At 38.1% G+C, this 21,840-nt stretch overlaps 1 protein-coding gene across 12 annotated transcripts in view; it reads left to right on the top strand.

Moving 5' to 3' along the window:
• The window catches only part of MYO3B (myosin IIIB), a 201,484-nt gene extending 179,864 nt beyond the window's left edge, over positions 1 to 21,620 (top strand). For 11 of the 12 annotated variants that reach the window (XM_027636971.1, XM_027636969.1, XM_027636973.1 and 8 more), the window contains 3 exons: positions 15,866 to 15,972; positions 16,347 to 16,393; positions 17,683 to 18,366. In XM_027636971.1, the coding sequence (XP_027492772.1) occupies positions 15,866 to 15,972; positions 16,347 to 16,393; positions 17,683 to 17,818 (290 nt within the window). In that variant the 3' untranslated portion in view covers positions 17,819 to 18,366. Of the gene's footprint in view, positions 1 to 15,865; positions 15,973 to 16,346; positions 16,394 to 17,682; positions 18,367 to 20,233 lie in introns of those variants that run through there. The other variant, XM_027636968.1, reaches the window with a different exon arrangement.
• Positions 21,621 to 21,840: the final 220 nt, after the last annotated feature.

Here is a 21,840-nt window from a genome sequence, read left to right as displayed (position 1 = left end):
TTCATTGCAAGGATGAACTTTTGATGGCCTCAGCCTCCTTTTGGTGGACCCAAGTTCAAAGCTAGTGTTTGGGCACTCAAATCTTTCTGGAATAGTGGCTCAAGCTATTGCTGTTTCTTGTGTAAGAGAAGCAATACATCATGTAGCTCTTCATAGTATGATTTACTATCTCTTCCTCTATGTGTGTTGAGCTCCAGTGAAATAAGTAATGATGATGTTTAGAATGTCATCATTAGACATCTGTATTTAACACTTCAGCAGCGATAACTGGGAAATTCATCCCTCACAAGGCTGATGTTGCACATCCTGTGTATGTTCAAACTGTTATCCTAGTCCTGGTTATCTGTAGCCATGGGGGAAAAAGAAGGAAGGACAAGTGTAATTAAGACGTAAGCCCTTTGCTGGCACTGTCAGATGGTACAGGCACCTTCTCATCACAGGCCACACAGCAGCTGTGTAGCCAGCCTGCCCACATCCTGCCCTGTAATGCTTCATCTTGAAACCAAGTAACTAGAGCCCTCTTTCTCTGAAAAATAAATACACGAACCACATGAAGCTAAGACTTCATATGCCAAAACAGCTACCTAATATGTTTTGTATCTCTGCACTAACTTTCCAGATTAAGTCCTAATAGCAGAGATATGCAGACTGCAAAAAAGTTTGATAAATGTAGTTAACCTCTGCTGTGTATTTTACAAATAAAAATAAGGATTTATGGTTCTGTGTAAATAATGTTGTGAACAAAATTATGCCAAATTAATGATGAAAGAACAGTAATTTGTTTTGGACAAATACGTGTTATTGATTGACACTAATCATGGAATGTGGAAGGGACTCACAAGGATCATCTAGTTCAACCCTTAGCTCCACACAGGACCATCCCCAAGAATCAAACTATATACCTGAGAACATTATCCAAATGCTTCTTGAACTCTATCAGTCTTGGTGCTGTGACCACTTCCCTGGGGAGGCTGTTCCAGTGCCCAGCCACTAGGGTGAAAATCCATTTCCTGATACCCAACCTAAACCTCCCCTGACACAAGGCAGTTCCCTCAGGTCCTGTCACTGGTCCCCACAGAGAAGAGATCAGTGTCTGCCCCTTCTCTTCCTCCCAGAAGGAAGTTATAAGTGCAATGATTCTCTCCTCAGTTTCCTCTTCTCCAGGCTGAACAAACCAAGTGACATCAGCCACTTCTTATACAGCTTCCCCTCAAGACCCTTCACCATCTTCATGGCCGTCCTTTGGATGCTCTCTAAGAGCTTAATATCTTTCCTGTGTTGTGGTGCCCAAAACTGCATGCAATATTCAAGGTGAGGCCTCTCCAATGCAGAGCAGAGCAGGAGAATCCCTTCCCTCAACTGGCTGGCGATGCTGGACCTGATGGCAAAGCAGGACACGGTTGGCCCTCCTGGCTGCCAGGGCACTGCTGACTCATATTTGACTAGGACCCCCAGGCCCCTTTCCATGGCACTGCTTTCCAGCATCTCATTCCCCAGTCTGTCCATATGTCCGGAGTTGCCCCGTCCCAGGTGCAGAATGATGAACTTTCCCTTGATGAACTTCATATGGTTGATGATTGCTCAGCCCTCTCATTTGTCCAGGTCTCTCTGCAGGGCCTTTGAGGGAGTCAACAGCTCCTCCCACTTTTGTGTCACCTGCAGACTTGCTTAGTATTCCTTCCAGTCCTTTCTCCAAGTCATTTATGAAGATGTTGAAGAGCACAGGGCCCAAGATGAAGCCCTGTGGCACCCCAGTAGTGACAGCTCTGATGTTACCTCGTACACTATTACCCTTCGTGCTTGACCCATGAACCAGTTGCTGACCCACCACATGATGTGTTTATCCATCTGTGTGCTGGACAGTTTGTCCAGAAGGACACTGTGAGAGACAGTATTGAAAGCCTTACTGAAATCCAAAGTGATGACATCAGCTGGCTTCCCTGGATCAGCTAGGTGGGTTACCGAATCATGAAAGGAAATCAAGTTCAACAAACCATGCTGGCTGTGATCAATGACTGTGTTGTCCTCCAGGTACTTTTCAATACTTGACAGAATAATCTTCTCCATAACTTTACCAGGCACTGAGGTGAGACTGACAGGCCTGTGGTTTCCAGGGATCTCCTCCTTGCCCTTTTTGAAAATCGAGATGACATTCACCAGCTTCCAATCAGCTGGGACCTCTCCGGATTCCCAAGGCCACTCAAAAATCATTGAGACAGGTTTTGCATCAGCAGCTCTTTGAGGATTCTGGGATGAATTCCATCAAATTGATGGAACTATAGAGTTCCATCAAAACTCCATAGATTTGTAGGGATTCAGCTGGAGCAGCAGATCCTGCACAATTTCAGAGTCAACTGGAGTTGATCATTATCTGAATCATGGTCCTCCAGCTCAGGGCACTGAGACCACCATGGTCCACCATCCATGTTGAAGACAGAGGCAAAGAAAACATTAAACACCTCTGCCTTGTCTCTGTCCCTGTTTGGGAGGTGACCATCCTCATCCTGTAACAGGCCAATGATATTTCTACACTGCCTATTGCCATTAATATATTTGAAAAAACTCTTATTATTGTCCCCCACATTTCTGGCAGCTGCCACTCCAGCTGAGCTTTGGCTGCATGAATTTTCTCCCTACAGTGGCAAGCAGCATCTCTGTATCCTTCCCATGTCACTTGACCTTGCTTCCACTGGGCATACACCTTCCTTTTTATGCCTTATTTCCAAGAGAAGATCCCTGCTCAGCCAAGCCAGCCTTCTGCGTGACCTGCTTGATTTTCAGCATTTGGGAATTGCTGCTCCTATGCCCTTAGGAGGTGATGTTTGAAAAGTGACCAGCACTGATGGACCCCCAAGGAGTTAACATTCTATTATATGTGCTATTATACATTTTCATTTTAATCATATTTCTCTGAACTGTATTAATATCGGTGTAATCTTCTGATACTTTCCAATTTTTCCCTTGTATCATATGCTTAGTGTTGGGGCTGGCTTCAGAGGAACTAATTCTAGTATTGAAGGTGTGCACCCGTGTTTGTGTTTTCACAAACATGAGCCTTTCTACTGGGAGCAGGATATTGTCATTATTATGGCATTACTTCAATAGGAGATTTTGATGAATCTGCTCACAGCGATAAAACTGATTTTTAGGTTTTGTCTCCATGGGAAAGTTAGTATAGAATAAGCTGTAATATAAATTTATGATATAGCAACTCAACGCATGCCAGTGCTTTGCAAAGCTGCTCAAGCTAGATGTGAATCAGACCCCGGAGGCAGTATAGCTGGATGAGTGCAGTGCCGTGCCTAAGCTAATTAGTCCTACTGAGAAGTAGGATATGTTATGGAAGAGAGTTCTGTTAATATGGCCATACTTCTTGGCTATCTGAAAGAAGCAAATTGGAAGTGGCATTCTGTGGCAATAGGTACACATGCACTAGTTTGGTCATGTTGTAACTCTTTGTGGTCCTTTGTAGGTCATTCACTCAAGGAATTTGTGCACAGTAGTTAATAAAGTGTTAATTCACAAACTTTGCATACTCTGCAATACCCACAGACTGAAGTACAGAATCAGGACACAAGCCAATTTTGACATTGTTATATCAAAAGCTATTCTATAGGGATACACTATTCAATTACCAGCCAAGAATCTAGTACAGACTTGTAAGAAAGAGGTTGAAAAAAAATCGAATATCTGTAGTAGTTAGGAGGAGGAAAATGCATCCAAATCAATTCCACAAAAAAAATTTCTGAAATCACTTGTTCTGTATTTTCTGGATTGACAAGAAATTCCCTGTACCTGCACTAAAACACGATGAAGGGGCCTGATTTTCCAGAAGGGGTGATCTTCTGGAAATAATGGTTTAAAAATCAGCCCTTCCAGTGCCTCAGTTTGAACCCTGAAATCACTGCTCATTTTGGTAAAGAAGGGTTCATCAAGTTCTGAGGAATAAAATGCCATCAAATCACTTGAATTAGTCATGTATTTATGAGAGAAATAAGGAATCTAACTAATTCTGTAGCATTTACCATTTTAAATAAGTGACAATCAAGTACAAAGACTGTATTCAGAGGGGAATATAATACAGTGAGCTGATATACTAATGCAAGCTGTGCCCTGTCAAAAAAGGTGACTTTAGAAAAAAACAATATATTGTCACATAAGCAAGTCACTGTAATACTAGAAAGTCAACTTACTTTATTTGTATATGTGTGCATGTGTGTATATCTTCCTCTGCCCTGATGAGCTGAAGTCTTCACCAAATTTTTCTTTAAAATTTCCTTTAAAAGCATTTAGGAAGTACTGGATGGAAATTCTGCATACTCTATATGCTTTGCACTCCCCTAACTCTTACTGCAGGTGGTATTGCTAGGTATCATGAAATACATAGCTTAAAATTGCTTTATTAGTATTGAGATCTTAGAGTTGGAATTCTTTGCAGACCTCCCTCACTTTTCTTTTTTTTTTTTCTCACTTTCTGAGTACAGTTTGGTACTACTGTAATGAACTGCACCTTTGGAAATTGTGACCCCTTATTTTTATATGAGTCTAGAATTCTGCTTCTAGATTCATAGTGTAAGCTACCAATAAATGGTTGTGATTTGATTTGGAGGCAGAAAAAAACCCAGCATAGATGCTCTTCCACATCTTTAAAGCCTGAAGGTTTTTTCTAGCCCTGCTTATTTTTTGAAATCTGTCATTGAATGAATAGTTTGATTATGCTTCTTCATATTTCTCTTTCGAAATATTACGTCAGAATTTACTGGCCTGAGTTTGATCTGTAGATCACTTGTGAACCATCATAAATTAAGGATCTAATATTAGGGGTCCCAGTAGCACCTAACAACCCCTTAAAGAAATGGGTTGCTGGAGAACACAAATCAGCAGAATTAGTTTCCTTTATCTAGCCAAGATACCTCCTTTCCTTCCAACATTTGCAAATGTTAACCAAATCACTGTAGCAACACTGGGAAGCAGATATCTAACTATTGGCATTTTTGCATGCTTCAGTCAAGCTTTCTTTATTACTTCCTTTAAAACCTACTGCTGCCAACTACCTTGAATTCAGAAAAAGACCTTCTTTCTTAATAAAGAAATCTTCTGAGAATTTTATCTTGGGCTTCTACCATTTATTCTTTGAAATATATGCTGAATCTGCTACACTCAAATTTGAAATACTAGTTGTATCAATATGGACCCATGATTTCAAGCCTTTAGATATGCAAATTGTGTTTCTGTAACGAACAAAACCTTAGAGACCATGCTGTTGTGGTTCCACAGAGCCTTTATTGCGCCTCATCATTATGCTAAATTAATACAAATTTCCTGTGTGTCCAGAATTCAAAGTCAATCAAGTGGCTTAATCTCTGAGGGTGTGGGATAAAAATGCTATTATTACAGTTTGGAAGAAGGTGAGGGATTACCTTTAAATGCATCCAGGCTATATGCTACAACAGCAACTCTGAAACACAGACCATTATGAACCACATCTTAACTGAGTGTGAACTTACAGATTGCCTCCTGCCCTACTTTTGATTACACAGACTAACTCCCCGTAACTGTATGATGCATTTTTGGCAATTTCAATAGTTGGCTCTGTAGAGAAGCAGCATTAGAAAGGTATTTGTGATTTGTTACTCTTCTTTAATGCACTGAATGTTTTGGCTACTTTTAAAAGTTAATCTCGGTGTTTACTTTTTATGTTTGTTTCATCTTTTTCCTCTTATGCTTTGCTTTTGTTAGCTAGAATCCACAAGATGAACCAGTGCCAATTGTCCAGTGAGTTTTCTGAGGCGTATTAGCACATGATATGCAGCTCTTGAGATCCACAATCTGCAGTTTAAAAACTTGTGCATTAGTAGCTCCAAATGTGTTTTGGAGACTATCTCTAAAATTGATGATACTATCATGTTATTTTGGATTTGTATTTTAAAGTTGCCAAAGCTATTTATTCAATCATATTGACTAAATCATTATCCTAATTCTTCTTTAAAGGCATAGCTGTCATCTTATTGTGGAGAAGAATCACGAGTGGCTCCGCTGTTGATGCAATGTTTGTGAGAATTTTTTGATATCTTTTGTTTCTGAGAAATTTTGAAAATTTCTCATACCTCCAACGTGATATGTGGTTTTACTTTGGAAGACAGAGAAGGACAGAATTTCACTTGAGATACTTTTTAATCCTATTTGCTTTAAGTTCACTAAATAAATAAACTGCATCAACAGGCTGAGTCCCAAACATGGCATAGCGCTGATAAGACAAGCTTGTATGATGGCAAGCCTTTTGGTGCACAATGCCTGTGTAGATGTCCCAGTGTTTCTACTTTAGGACACCTCAGACAAATACTCATGGAGAAGGGAAAATGAGGCATGTCCAGAAAACTTAAGAATGTTTGGCTTTCCTTTGTGTTCATTTTTGCATGGAATTTCAATTTCTGCCTTCCATAAGCTCAGCCTGATCTGATGCACTGCTAACAGAAAGGCAAGTGTAATACAATCCTCCTGCCATAAACACTTAAAGTTGACCTTGAAATGATCTTTACAGTGAAGACTCTGACATGTACCTTATGAGAAGTTACCTCAACCTCAGGTTCAGGTGCTTCTTGGGGATTTGTTCTGCTTGAATTTATTTTAATTGATCTCTTTTCTGATCGTTTGAATGTTAGCAACCTTACCAAAAAAAAAAAGAAAAAGAAAACCATAAGAAAGAGCATTTCCAGTCCCATCCAAATCTGTTTATCCTAATTTTCTCTCTCTCACAGTAACCAAAAGGAAAAGCCTAGGGTATAGTACAGAAGTAGGGCAAGCAGAGATACTTGCCCAGAACACTCTCCAGCCTAACATAGTTTGTGGCTCAGGGATATCTCAGTCTGGAAGTGATCTCTTTGTATTTGATTGTTCTTGATAGGTTTTTCTCCTGTGAAATTCTTCATTCACTCGTATTGATCATGCAGCATTGCTCAAACAGCGAGAGATACATCACTTACCTCACATAATAATGTGAGATAGATATTTCTTATCACCTGGTGGCTATTGGATTAGGGAGGCCCTCTAGAAACAGAAAATATGCTGTGATATGTAGTAATTCCAGCATACTTGGAATGCCCTGGTTTTCATCAGTAACTGTCTCCTGAAAAGATCACAAGCCGGTTGTATCGTGGGCTGCACAAAGGGCAGCGTGACTAGCAAGTTGAGGGGGGTGATTCTACCCCTCTGCTCTGCTCTCATGAGACCCCCACCTGGTGTGCTGTATTCACCTTAGGGTTTCCCAGCACAGAAAGGACATGGACCTGTTGGAGAGAGTTCAGAGGAGGGCCACCAAGTTGATTACAGGGATGGAGCACCTCTCCTATGAGGAAAGGCTAAGAGAATTCAATTTGTTCAGCCGGGCAAAGAGAAGGCTTCATTGTGACCTAATTGCAGCTTTCCAGTACCTAAAGAGGGGGCTTACAAGAAAGATGGAGAGAAACTTTTTACAAGGGCACGTAGTGTCAGGACAAGGGTGAATGGCTTCAAACCGAAAGAGAGTGGATTTAGATTAGATATTAGGAAGAAATTCTTTACTCTAAGAGTGGTGAGACACTGGAACACGTTCCTCAGAGAAGTTGTGGCTGCACCATCCCTGGAAGTGTTCAAGGCCAGGTTGGATGGGGCTCTGAGCAACCTGGTCTAGTGGAAGGTGTCCCTGTCTGCATTAGGGGATTTGGAACTGTATGATCTTCAAGGTTCCTTTCATCCAAGCCATTCTACGATTCTATGAATTAACAAAAAAGCAGCTTCCACAACCACCTTGGGTCAAATTTAAGGAGGGAAAGAAAAATAATGATCTTTTAAGTTTCCTGCATTGTCCAGAAGTAGTTTCTGTTATTCGGATGGCTTGGATGAATTTTTTTTCTCTGATGTTAAGGTTGTAGCTACGTAAAACTCTTGGACTTTGAGTAGTTAGTTGACTAGTTGCCACACCTCTGGAGCCCACTGTAATATGTTATTATGTGCAGGGCATATGAGGGCTTGTGTGTATTCAACATATAGGAAGACACGTCTTCAGGACTGTACTTGTAGAAGTGTGCTGTTTGCTGACAGGTTTGAATCTTACCCGTGTTAGTCACTGACAGTTTCATTCTTTGGTATGCTTTGTTTAATCTCTGCCTTTTCCCTCTGCAGTCAAATCACTGAAAGAACTGACAAATACTGAAGGATCCAAATTGTGTTGGAAGGGAAAAAACCAGCAAAAGCCAAGATTCTAACTATTTATGGATCTTGTTTCCCAGCAAAGTGTATCTAAAAGCCATTGTCTCAGGGTTCAGAGACAGCTAAATGATTGATTTCACATAAAATATTTGTTGTTCTAATTACAGTATCATCTGGGTCATTGGCAACAAACAGATGCAAAAACAGCCTTTACGTACCATCTTGAAAAACTTATTCTTTGCTTAGTGTGCTTTGTAATCTAAAGCATATGGCTTTGCATATAACTGCAGTATCCAAAATGAAGCTGTACATAACGAATCACTGGGTGGAAGAAAATGCTTTGCTTCTGTTACAAGTTCTTTCAGTGTGTGTATTTGAATGGTTCTGTTTAGGGTTATAAACAAAAGGCTGTGCTCACAGTTTTAGCAGGTTCTGGGATGCACATGACATCAAAGAGGCTACACTAATTTCCCCAGCAGTCTATGGCTCTTGGCACTATGAGCACACTCCATCTGAATAAACAGAATTCTAGTTCACCGCAGTTGTGTGGGGGATCCGATGTGATCATGAAGCTTGGTTTTCTGTTACATTAAATCTTCCTGTAGGACTTTTTATCCTTCCAGATTCTGTGTTTTTGGTGAATCTGGTAGCTACATATGGAGCTACAGACTTAGACTACAAAGCACTTGACACTGAAAATAATTAAACCTATGATACTATTCTTACCTACCAAATCCAGGTAAGAACTTTAAGTACGCTGGAGTTGCAGGATTTGCTAAGGATTAATCATTTTTTCTAAGCATTAATATATGTATTTTAAAAGCAGTGAGCATCCTTTCCATTAGCAACACTTACATAAAGCTTCAGTAAGACATTTTGTGAGAGTTAGCAATGGCTGAGGCCTTGTAACTCCTCAAAGCGTATCTGATTTATTGTTCTTTCCATGCTTGCTTGTCACTAGCAGCATGAAGGGTGCCAGCCCCTATAAATAGTCGTGGACACTCTTATGTAGAGGAAGGGACGAAGGGAATTTGGTGGCAAGAACGGTTCCCATCATACTAGATCTCATTATATCAACATAATGGATGGCCTTATTGAACATTTGCAGAGGTCTGAAGCTACTGGTAGGTAAGCATGAAATATTCTGGACAGAATTACAACTGTTAATAGTGTTAAATATGTTAATAGTGTTAAATATGTCAATATGCCTTCAGGCTCCTCATATTACTAGATTAATTTAATCCTTTGATGCCAGAATTTAGATTCTCCTGTTTCACCGTTAATGGTTGCTTATTCCCTTTTCTTCTTTTCCTTAGTTTCTCAGGACTTTACTTAATAGTTTATTTTTTTTTCTGTCCATTTCTGTTTCCTGTAGTTTTCTCTTTTCCCTCTTACTAACCTCAGAAGGGAAAAGAAGATAATGGAGACATACCTCATAAGTCACCAAGTAGTCTTGCTCTTTATTCTCTCCTACCCTGTGTTGTTGTCTCTTGGTGTGCTTTTGCCTGTGCTGAGATTAAAATCTTACAGAGGCAGTGTGTTTATTTTCTATCAACCTCCAGCATTTTTTCAGAACTACCATAATATAATTATGTAACATAGACAGGATAACTTTATTATTTCCAAATGAAGCTACAGATTATTCTACAGTAGGTATTCCATGAAGCCTGTTAGACTTGTTATCCTGTCCTTGTTTCTGATGCATTTATAGTTGGTAGCATTTAACAGGCAGGGTACAAATATTCTGTGATGTGGGCCTGGTATCTCCTGAAGTGTGCTCATGCCACACTGACTGCAGTCAGTGTACAGGGATGTGCAAGATAGTTCTGTGCTAACTGGATTGGGTATGGCAGGCAGGCGCAGCAGGAGCTCAGTGGGGACTAAATGCCTGAGTATTCACTCTGCTTCTCAGACACATTTTTTGTTTTACTCCCATTTTGCATTTTAGTCCTGTTTTGCACTTCGGGTGTGATACAAATTTGTGCAAATGGTGGAGAATCATGGAAATGGAAAAGGAAGAAAAATACTTTTGATGTGAACACTCATAGCCACACTGTATGCCCTTTGTAAATCCCTCCTTTTTAAAATAAAGCTGAAATAATTAAAATCACGAAGTCTAGTTAATTTACAGCAATTTTTACTGCATAACTGATGTTCAGTCGCTCACATTTAACACTGATATGAGTGGGACCAGAATCATTAGCCCTTTGAGTCCTCTGCTTAAACACACTTGCATGGCACACAAGAAAATGTAGCTGTTCCTTGAAATCAACATGCTGCATATAATTATCCACTGGTATCCAGTCTAGGAGGATGTATATTATCGTTGTCTGTGAGGTCATTTCTGCATTTGCCTAAGACTTCAAGAGAAAAAGTGAAGTTAACTTGCTGCCTTGAAAAATGATTCAAAACTGGAAACTTGAAAACATCAAAATACATATAAATTATCAAAGGAGAACAAAGACAAGTTTTTCCACAAAAATCTTCTCCCCAGGCTATAACAATGCTTTACATGGGCATGATCAATATATCCAGGCTTGAGAACCAAAGTCTTTTGGAATAAATTAGACTGGCAGGAAAAGAAACAAACAAAGAACAAATTAACATGATTTTAAACATTGCTTAAATTTTCATGAATGTAGACCTTGAGATGTTATGATGAGGTCCCATGAGTCTGTGCTAATATTTGCTTATAATTAAGGGTTGCACTTTCATGTTTCATCTGATATTATAGATTGGAAATCAGCTACATGCTTACTGTTTTTCTTGGTCATACTGATTTATCTACTTTATTTACTCATCTGTTAATATTATATATGGTCCCCTAAATAGCCCCATTACCTTTCCTTTAACAGACTGCCCCTTCTCGTAGTCTAAATCTCCTTGTTTGAGTAATTAGAAAAGGACTACCCTTCCTGTGATATTAGGTTTGTGTTCACCTACAAGAGAAAAAGGGACAAGACTAACCCCTTCCAAACCTGCTTTGTGTAAATGGCTTCAGAAGGAAAATGAGAGTACTCAGCTCCGCCCTTTATTATGTGTTGTGGTGGATGAAGTCCCTTCAGCGAGGGAACTGGCAACACAGCCTCTTTGGGGCACTGACACATTGGCAAAGAACCCTTCTGTGCATTCCTTGCAAAAAAGTAAGATGTCATCCAGATTTTAGAGCCCCAGGTGTGCTGCACCAACCTTAAACAATCTGACTCGCATCAGTGGATTTTACAAGTTCCAAATGCAGTTGTAGCTGTCTCATCACAATTTTCTCTACAGAATTCTCCACATAGGAAAAATTAGCAGTGTTTGGCAAGGTTATCAGTGTCAAGGGGTTTTTGAAGCAGTGGTTTAATCATGAACAGCTTATGAGGACCCTAGTTTCATTTCAGTGAGCAAAATCTGATGATTCTTGGTTCCTCTGACGAATGTGCCCAATGCCTGGTCCCCAAGTTTTCAATACCAAGATAAGCAGCACAGTCAGGACATCTAAGATGAGATCTTCACTGCATATCAAGTGAAGTCATCTGCCCCATGGGAATTCCGTCATTAGAAAAATACATTTTTGCAGCTACCGTTTTGAGTATTGGTCAGGGCCAAAATCCTAGATGCAAAAGTCTTTGTGTCAGTGCTAAAGAGCACTTTGAAGTCTGTTGTTAAATCTTACTGTTTGGCAGTTTGTAAATTTCTGAAAGAGTCCTTTGCGGCTTATGGAAAGGATGGATTTTTAAACAGAAAAATCTTCTAAATAAGATAAGGCATAAGAAATGTGCTAATCATCTCCAAGCCAAGAGATGTCATTAAAAGTGTCAGTATGATGGATGTGATGGCTAATTGAAGAAAAATATTTCCATTTCAGCCACAAGAAAGCAAAGAAGAAAAATAACATGGAAATTCAGAAACTATATCCCAGAATTCAAAAGATCAGTACAAAGTCTGCATTAAAACTTGTGATAAAAATCACACTAGAAAAGTTAATTCCTATTAAGCTAGAAGTAATCAGTGTCACATCTTTGATAGTTTTTAACTTTAGCTTAAGTCAAAAAATGCCTTTTCTAAAAGCTTCTAATCTCAACCTGAGCCTCCATCATACTGCTAAATACTTTTTCGCCTAATTGATTGCTTTTAGTATGTGCTGTATTTCTGGTCTAAAATTTTCTTCCATTTCTGATGATTAGATAGCTTACACTTTTGTTTTTTATGAAGATGAAAAACCTTCAACCTTCTATGCAGGGGTTTAAACTTGCTTCAAATCACCTCTTAACCTTCTTTTGAAAAAAAAAATGAAATGGAACAGTCTTCTTATATTTCTCACTGTATAGCAGATTTTCCCCATTTCAGATTTTTCTTGCACTTTACTGCACCCACTTCAAAATAATTCTACACACAATGATGAAACTATTTTCTTGTTTCTGTTGAGTAGTCCTCTCTTCTTTGCACCCAGTCTATTTCATATTCAGCTGAATATCCATAATTCCCAAATCTCTCCTGGAGACACTGCTTTCCAAGTATGCAATTCCCAGTTCATAAAAATGTATCTCGAATGTTTGACTTTGCATTTAGTTGAAAATACACATCTTTTTATTCTCTCTGAGCACTGCAAGGTCCTGATCTGTTGGCTTGGGCTCTTATGTATCAGAGATATAAAAAAGATAACCAAGTGTGGTAATAGAGGAGTAAACAGAAACACCATCAGTTTGTTTGCTTATAAATGCTTTCTGCTCCAACAGATTAACCCATTAGCCATTAGCAATATCAGTTTTGTGGTAGCTTTAGGGAACCATCCACATGAACCTGCTCATCCATGTGTATCACCCTCTCTGGGTTCGAGAGAGGAAAAGAAGAGGATGCCTGGAACCTCAGCTACCCTACACTTAGATTAACTGACACAGTGCACTTGGCAGAAAGCATTTTGCCTACTCTATGTTATTTCTGCATTGCCATAAGGGGTTTATCAGTTAAGAAATTGTAACCTAAGGAGTTTCTGCGCTTAGAGTTACAAGGAAAGGTTTTCTTTTAGACAAAAGGGGGGCAGATCTCTGTCTTAAAAAGTGGTGCTAAAGGATGACCTGAAGAAAGTACACGTGCTCACTCTCTCATCTGGTCACTAAATTTGCAGCAAACTAAGGAACCTGGACATGCCAGAGGCACTTGGCACAATTTTCATGCAGTATAGACAATACCTTGTTAATTATACTGGTGCTGCTGCTGTTGCTATTAAAATGACAAGTGACTTTTTTCTCGTTGGTGGCTTTAAGTTTGTCATCAAAGCAAAATATTTTAGAACAGCATTTAAAATGCCTATTCAATTGCTGAGTGTGGAGCACATGTTAATACCATTTTGTCCAGATATGGTAGTTTATGATAAATGTTACCAGATTTTGTACTGCTGTACTATATGCTACTAAGACAAATGGGCCCACTGAAAGGGTATTTCCTTTGGAGAACACAAGCTGCAGACCACCCATAGCATACACAGAAATAATTAAATATCCAGATTAAAAGGTAGAGCAAAATGTCAGTGTCTCAGAATCCTAATGAATAAAAGACATTTTAAAAAAAACCAACCTATACATATGGGTGTTTTGAAAAAAGAATGTGAAGGCTACAAGAGCACCTAGGGGAAAGGAAAAAAGAACACACCATCATATTCTACTGTTAGAAAATTTCTGAATATTTATATGCTGTGGTTTTGCTTCTGGAAAGCTGCAGAGAGGTGTGTGAATTTATGCAAAACTGTTAGGGCCTGAATTCATACCAGTCTCTTGCTAGAATAGAAAAGTTATTCATGGAGAGATATTCAAGATCTATATTGCTATAAGAAGGAACTCAAATGGCCTTGTGACTGAAAACATTGCTTGCAAAAATTGTGGACTCTGCTGTCCTGAGACAGAAAGCTCTAAGATCAATTTGAGTAACTTTCAGAGCAGAGAGAGACTAGAATGTAGTTATGGCAGGTCATTGGCAAAACTTGCAGAGACTTCAGAGAGAACAAAATTGCGTCCTATCTAAATCATAGTGAAAAAACTTTCCAAAGACACAGATATTATTTGGGCACCCAATTTCCCCAGAAGTAGTTTCTGGTACAGCTTCTGCCTTGTGTGGTTTTTCACAATACAAGTAAATAGCAAAGTTTCAGGCTCAGCCATCACAATCTTTTTAGGAAAAACATAAAGGTTTACTGAACTTGAAAGTATAAAGTATTGAAGCATTGGATAATAAATTAGCAAGCAGTGTGAGTGTATTATTTTAAAGTTATTTTGTATTACTGGATAAATATAACCTTTCTCTACAGAATTGTTTTGAATTTTAGACCCAGCTCTGCAATCAGTGTCCTGGTGATCATTTAACCCACCCATCCCTCCCAGGTGTTGTGATAGAATGGAACAAGTGCTCCTCTCCCACACAGACATTGCAGTCACACGCTGAGAGGAAACTAGCGTCTTTCAAATTTTACTGTTTAGAGGGAGAAAGACAGTGAAAGAGAGAAAAATCTCCCAGGACAGTCAGTCTTTTGGCTCAAAAGGCCAAAGTTCAACCATCATTCCTCATTCAGATTGCAGATACCAACTGCAAACCTGGGTGCATAATAAACCTCCTTTGTAATGTTACCTGCTCCTTGAGGCCAGATTTTACAATGGATTTGTGAGATTGGAGTCCCACATCTGCACAGGCCATATTAACTTCAGCTTTGAAGTGCTTAAAGGAACCAATGTGCTACTTGATCTTTGTGCTGGTCTTTTGTATTGGAACAAGTTCCCTGTGCGGTGTGGAATGCATATGTGATAAGATGTATATTTTTCCTTTAGTGCCACCAAAACCTGTTCTTATTCATGCTGTCACTAAAATAATTTTTAACAGGGAAATATCAGAAAAGTCAAAGGCATCGGAAGAATTATTTGAATGACCTTTTCTTACCCCCTACAGTATCTGTTAGTAACTTAGTTATCCTGAAAATAGTTATCCTGGTAATCTAGAGGATGTGCCACAGAAAATGCCTGGTAAAATAGAGTACAGCACACCACAATGTCCTTTTTCCTTAATACCCCAAAAAAAAAAAAAAAAGAAAGTCTGTTAGTTCTTTTCGGAAACCCTTCTGAAATGTTTCCTTCATCTTTAAACTCTGCTTTCCAGATGACTTTAAGCAACTGTTACTTTACAGCACATCACAAATTATATTAAGAAAGCGTAATTCCAAACCAATTCTGTTACTCTGATTAAATAGAGAGCCATGTCAAGAAGGAAGCCTTTTTATATAATAAAAATGATGATAATGGGCGAAGTCTCATCAGTCCAAAGGCTTTATTACTGTCTACTGTAGAAAAACGATTTTGTTGCTCCTGAATGATATATCCCTAGCTAGGCACAATATACCTCATTTCCTGCTTAGATAACAGAAGATACTAAGATAAAGTGTGAAAGGAATAAGGAGCCATGGGATATAGATATATGAAAGAATAAAAAATGTTAAAAAGTAAAAATTAAGTTCTGCTTAAAAACTTGTGTTTGAACTAAGTTTCAAAAGAGAAAACAAAGATCCCTGAGTTTCTGTTTACTTTGGATAGAGCTTGCTAATAAATCCAGGACCAAATAGGACAGAAGAAAAGACTGTTTATAGACTAAAATGCGCTAAGACGTTCACAGCACCTGGCACAGCTTAAAACTAAATTGTGTTATCTTACTGTAGGTTCAGAAAACTGTCTTGAACAGAAGCTGAGAACACCTCGTCGACGATGTCAGCAGCCCAAAATGCTGAATAGCCCTGAGGACAACATGTACTATAACCAGTTAAATGTGAGTTCAAAGTGGCAATAAAGCTGTTTTACTGGCTTTGTTTCCAGTTAATAATTCTGTTATTAATACCTGTTTCAGCCCCTCCAGCCCCACCCCCACGTTCTTCTGCTCTCGTCTTGAACATGTGCTTATGCTCTTTATCTGTTGCTTTCATGTCAGGATGTCTGCCTTCACGGTGAATAATTGATGTGGTTTATCAAAGACGAGCAAGATGCATGCTTCATCAGGCTCACTTGAGCCCTTTGATCAAAAAAATTATGCTGTGACTTCTGATATTATCAGCATCTGCTTGCATTCAACACAAAATCACTTTGAATTAAAAATTAACGACTTGCTGCTTTGCTTTGACTGTGTGTTCTTGGCCCTCTCCACAGGGAACTCTAGAATATCAAGGGAGCAAGAGGAAGCCAAGAAAACTTGGGTAAATATCTATCTTCTTAGTTCTAAGCAACTGTAAACAGAAGAAGTCCTTTGTGATATTACAGAATATGCAAAACTTTCTAGAGAGGTTTCTAAAAATAAACAATTAACATATTTCTGTGCATTGACATTGGACATTTTCTGCAGAAGCAAATGTAAAACTTGCATGTAACTGCTGTCTGCAGACACTAGAACTGATTCTTACAAAACATGCTCCCTAGCTCTCTCTAAGTACTATTACTACCAAAAAAGTAGCTTCTTCATATTTTTAAGTGCATTTAGCACTAGTGAAGGATGCCAGATGAAGGGTGTTGAACTGAAGTTCTGTGACCTAGAACTTGGCCAGGAGCCCTGCCAGTTTTGCAGCAGCACAGTCAGATGGGTCTCTGCCCTCCTGGGGGAGCACATTTGAAAAACTGATGGAGAGGCCACTCAGCCCAGAAGGGAGTTGCTCCTTCTTTGTTGAACTGAGTCAGTTCTCATTGTTACATGAGCAGTTATCACCTGGTATAGGTAGAAAAAGCCAGGCTGGCTCCTATAGAATTGCCAGAATATTTCCTTGCCTGATTACATAGACCACAGAGGATGGATGCTTGGTCTTCTTGCAAATGCATTTTACTACAAACATATACAAGAACTTTCTGTATTATGTCCTCTGTTTTTTATTAATCTTCTGAATATAACGTTATGAATAGGAGGTCTTTGAGTCAAGGTTAAAACCCAAAATTTTGCATAACTGCACAAGATTTGGTTTATTTTATCTCCCTCCCCTTAGTTTATAAAAGTTTGTATTATGGGAATAAAAATACTAACGTGGGACTCCAGTGCTCATCATACATCACAGGAAAATGAAAGCCCCTTGCTGTCAACAGGGCTTTCCCCAAAAATTGATGGTGTAGTCTTTGGCTCGTATTCACAGCAAACCATCATCTGAAATATGATACAAAAATCGTACTCTATTTGTGGAACATACACAGACAAAAAAGCCACATTGCTCAAAGTAAATGCCCATTGCATATAAATATTTGTTCTCTCATTCTCTACACACAAACTGAATTACTGTATTGCATTTCACTGATCCTCAGGACCATTCAGAGTATAATAATAAAAAAGTAATAGTAGTTAAAGTATGTATAAAAGCTGTATCTTTCTCATCAAATGACCCCATCTTTTTTTTTCCTTTCTTATACTAGCACTCTTCATTTTTACATCCGCAGAGAAGTTTCTATTTCTGAAGATACTGACAGAACTAAATTTTAACTTTATAAATATTGTTTGTTTCCTTTCAAGCCAAATCAAAGTGCTGGATGGAGAGGATGAGTATTACGAATCATTGTCAGCTGTTGAATCTACTCCTGAAGATGACAATTTTCTTAGTTCCCCATCTCCTCCTTCTTCGAGACGTGTGTCTTTTGCTCAAAGCTGAACCTCACTTACTCTGTTGACTAATACTGGTAAGGGTATTCTGCTGATAATCTCTTCCAATTAAGTTTGTGCATGTGTGTTTATATAATATATTAAAAATAACATTTCTGCCAGTAACTCTAGTTCACTGATTTAAACCTGGGTTTGCAGCTGTAAAGTGTTTCATTTAACTGTATTTCTATAAACAGTTCCAGTAAAGGGGAGCACCACTACCTGTATGTGTTGATGTTGATAATGGACACGTTTCTTTAGCCGCAAGGTTAGTTTATACAACTCTGACCCCTTCTTTCCTGCTTCCCCCTCCCCTGGCTGGTGTTCCCTCCCTGTGTCATCCCTTCTGTTGTGCTGGCACAACTGCTGGTAAAGCTGTGTGAAAAGTAAGATCAAGGAACTGAACTGGATTAAAAGAACTCTGTACTAAAAATTTTAATCTGGAGTCATGGTGAAAATGTTTTGTATTTCATTAGACTGGTATTAAACATTATACTTTACAACTTTCTGTGCTGTATATGGCTTCTAACACTGCAAAAACGTACAGAGTAAAATCATTTAAAATATAAGTGTGTCTCAGTTTACCTTGCAAATAGTTTTCTTATAAAGTATTAGTTTATATATGTTTAACTTGGAGAATTATTTCAAATATAAGAAGTAAAACAGTTTTAAAACTAATGTTTCACACAGTGCTTCATATAGTCCTTGTGACAGAAATCATCAGTATGAATTATTCTTGTTATCCATGCAAATACTTATTTCTTAACCTGTATCTCTGGGCTCCGGTGATAACTGATTTTCACAGACCTCTTATATGTCGCGGAGGGAAACAAAGTCACCTGCAAATTTTCCTACTTGCTTTTCACTTTCTTTGCAAATCTTTAATGAAACAATTGTAACTTTGTATAGAACACTGAGATTCTTTTCCGGTTGCCATTTCTGTGACAGAAGCCAACTATTTCTATTTCCATGACTATTCCTGTTTCAGAGACACAGTTTTGACCTGTGACAATTCTTTGCTTCTTTTCCAGAAAAGCTCTTGTCAAAACTTTTTGAAATAAAACATTCACATTTACTGCTTTACATATTTGCTCAAAATGATTAATTTTTTTGAAAAACCATACTGATTAAATCTGACCATATATTATACAGACCTAGTTGTGATCCTTGTTTTTATCTTCCCTCCAGTAGATTTAGCCTGATCTGTGCTAACAGACCTTCTTCCTATTGGAGGTGCAGTTCAGACCTGTTCCTTAAGCAACATAATTTCTTACCATCAGAGTTCACTGGCATCGTCTTTTTGACCACAGCACGAGGAAAGATGGCATGAGAAATGAGACCCAAAGCAGAATCAGGTCATCCCTAAGCCAGAATAGGGTTTTAAAGAAGGAAAGGTAATTAAATAGATAGTTCCATAAAAGCTTTGTTTTTCCGAAGAAACATAGAAATTAAGTCAGGCAGGGGCAGATGAGGATGAGCAAAGGATTCCAGGAAGATAAATTCTTCACTCATTCTTCACCCAAAATATGACAGAAAGTTGAAGGTGAAAGTTAAAATCCTGCCAGAGATTGAAGTCTTTTAGTTCACTCCTCATTCTCCTCTGATGTACCTCTGGGTAGATGTACTTTAAAGGCACTTAAGAGCCTTTGAAATTTAGGGACTCCTTAAACAACAGAGAATTGGTGAATAACTGCAGATGAATTAATGGGATTAAAAAATGCAGCACAAATAGAAATGGCAACTAATATGAATGCATTGTTTAATATGTGTACGGATCAATTTCTTTACATTTTGTCAAAATTTAACAAGAATGTTTATTTATTATGATACCTCACCAAAAATTATGTAACTTTTCTTTTCCTATGAAATGTATAAGTTCTTCATTAATTTGTAACATATCTGGATGGAAAATCACATTATTTTGAAATAGTGAAATGACTTACTCTACTCTTACCTTGGCATAGATCACACAGAATTCTAGCAATGTTGATGATTTCTGGTTACCTCTGTTCTTTTTGAAAAACTATATAGGAAAATGAAGTTTTATTGTTACTGCAATACACATCACTATTATGCATAGTTTATCAATTGTTTTAGTTAAATGGTAGTGAGGTGTCCAGTTAGGTACTATGTCACATGTCTAAAAACCAACCTTACACTAAGTAATACATTACTCTGAGTAGTTGTATTAATTTCATAAAGAAGTTAGGGAGAGTGAAAATAATATATAATTCAGGGAAGTACTTAAGCCAAAGCCTTAAGTTGCACTGAAATCAATGAAATTTTGACACGTGATGTAAGTGCTTTCCTGAATGAGGCCCTGAGTTAACAAGAACAGCTTCACAACATTAAATAGTAAAGCACAGGCAAAATGCAAACACTCTCTAAGTACATCCTTTAGGTTTCCTCATTTTTCTTCTTCCAGATGTTAAGCTTGTAACAATCTCAGCCATCAGAAATGGACTTCAAAGAGATTTTAAGCAGTCTTTACTTGCATGGAAAGGGTAAAATACAATATTTTCCTTATTATATGCAATTACACTATCTACATCTGCTATAATTTTTTCAAATTAGTTTAATGTCACTAATACTTTTATACCTGAAGTTACTATCTAAAACCTGCTGTTGAGTAGTGTGTTTTCGTTCTTGTTTCTTCTTGGCTAAACACTATGCACACAGTCAGTCTGTGCATTTTATTCTTTCCTAGCTTATCCCCCTTTCCTCATTTGCTTTTGATAATTCACTTTACCCTCATCAGATAAGCTCTGTGAGGTTGTCTTCTCTCATTCTGATTTTAGAGTACTTATATGCCTTTGGATTGTTAAAAGCCTTGCTGTAGAGCCGTGGAGTCACAGTAGGACTGGCCAAAGAGCTGAATTTCTGTTAACCACATTCATAGATGTGTGTGTTTGGGTTGATTTGTGTGTGAAAAGGAGTACGGGAGGCATGTCAGTGTGACATCCTGGTCAGTGGAAGCATATCAATGTAAATTGCTTAGATGTTCTCATTTGGTTTTGATACCATTGAAGCATTGTTCTGATTTATTTCCTTTCATGTATATTATCCTGAAATATTAATGTATTTTGCTTAATAGTTCATAACATATCCTGTTGTTAATATTTTATAAAAGTAAAGAGTTTAAATCCTGTTAGGAAGAATAAAATTTCTTAGGCAGTGTGTAATAATTTAAACAGTTTTCAGCAGATGGGAGAGAAAAGGGTGAAGCTCAACAAGGGATTTTAGTAGATTTCTTCTGTAGAGCTTAATGGCACTAGAAACTGGTTCTTACTGAGGACAATTTCTGCCTTTCAGTTATGGCAGCTTAAAAACTTCTCTCTGTGCCAAAAAAAATCGGGCAGGGAGCTTTTGGAGATTAGCCCCTTTCATTTGGTAATTTTAAACGTGCTTCTGACTTAAACATTTACATCACTTTAGTAACATAAAGGAACCTTAGAATAGGAGTAAATTGCAGCCATCTTAAATTTGCCCCCACTGTGACCTCCCTCACCCATACACTGTAAGATTTGTGGAAAGGGCTTTTGTGCACTGAAGGTCTTTTAAGTGGCCCCTATCAGGCTACCCGAGGACTTCTTGTTCCTTAGAAGCTGATAAAATATGGCTGTAAATAATGTAAAGCTAAAAGCTGTGTGGTACTACTATCTATTTTACAAATAAAAATTGATGAGAAATAGGGTTTAAGTCTCAGTTCAAAAATTTCACCTTTTAAAAAAAGAAGTAATGTTACAATTGAATGTTTATTGCCTCCTGTTCTAAGAATTGTAATTGTTTAGGGATATTGCTTTTTTAATTGTAAAATAGTTAGCAATGAGATAAATAACTGAAGTCTACCATACTCTTATTTCTCATTCCATTTTTGATTATTTCAAAACAGAAGGAGAATTTTGAGAGACAAGTCAAGCTCTGGCATTTTTAAATGTCTTCAGGTTAACCATATATATATAGTACATGCAATTGAAAATGAAGCCATATGGCACAAAAGTATCATCCTATGAGAAAAGGGTAAGTAGTTTT

Source organism: Corapipo altera, unplaced genomic scaffold, assembly GCF_003945725.1.
Source record: "Corapipo altera isolate COAL_440 unplaced genomic scaffold, ASM394572v1 45, whole genome shotgun sequence".
NCBI lineage: Eukaryota > Metazoa > Chordata > Aves > Passeriformes > Pipridae > Corapipo > Corapipo altera.
The sequence above is the reverse complement of the archived record's forward strand: the minus strand, read 5'-3'. Positions and strand labels throughout refer to the sequence as shown.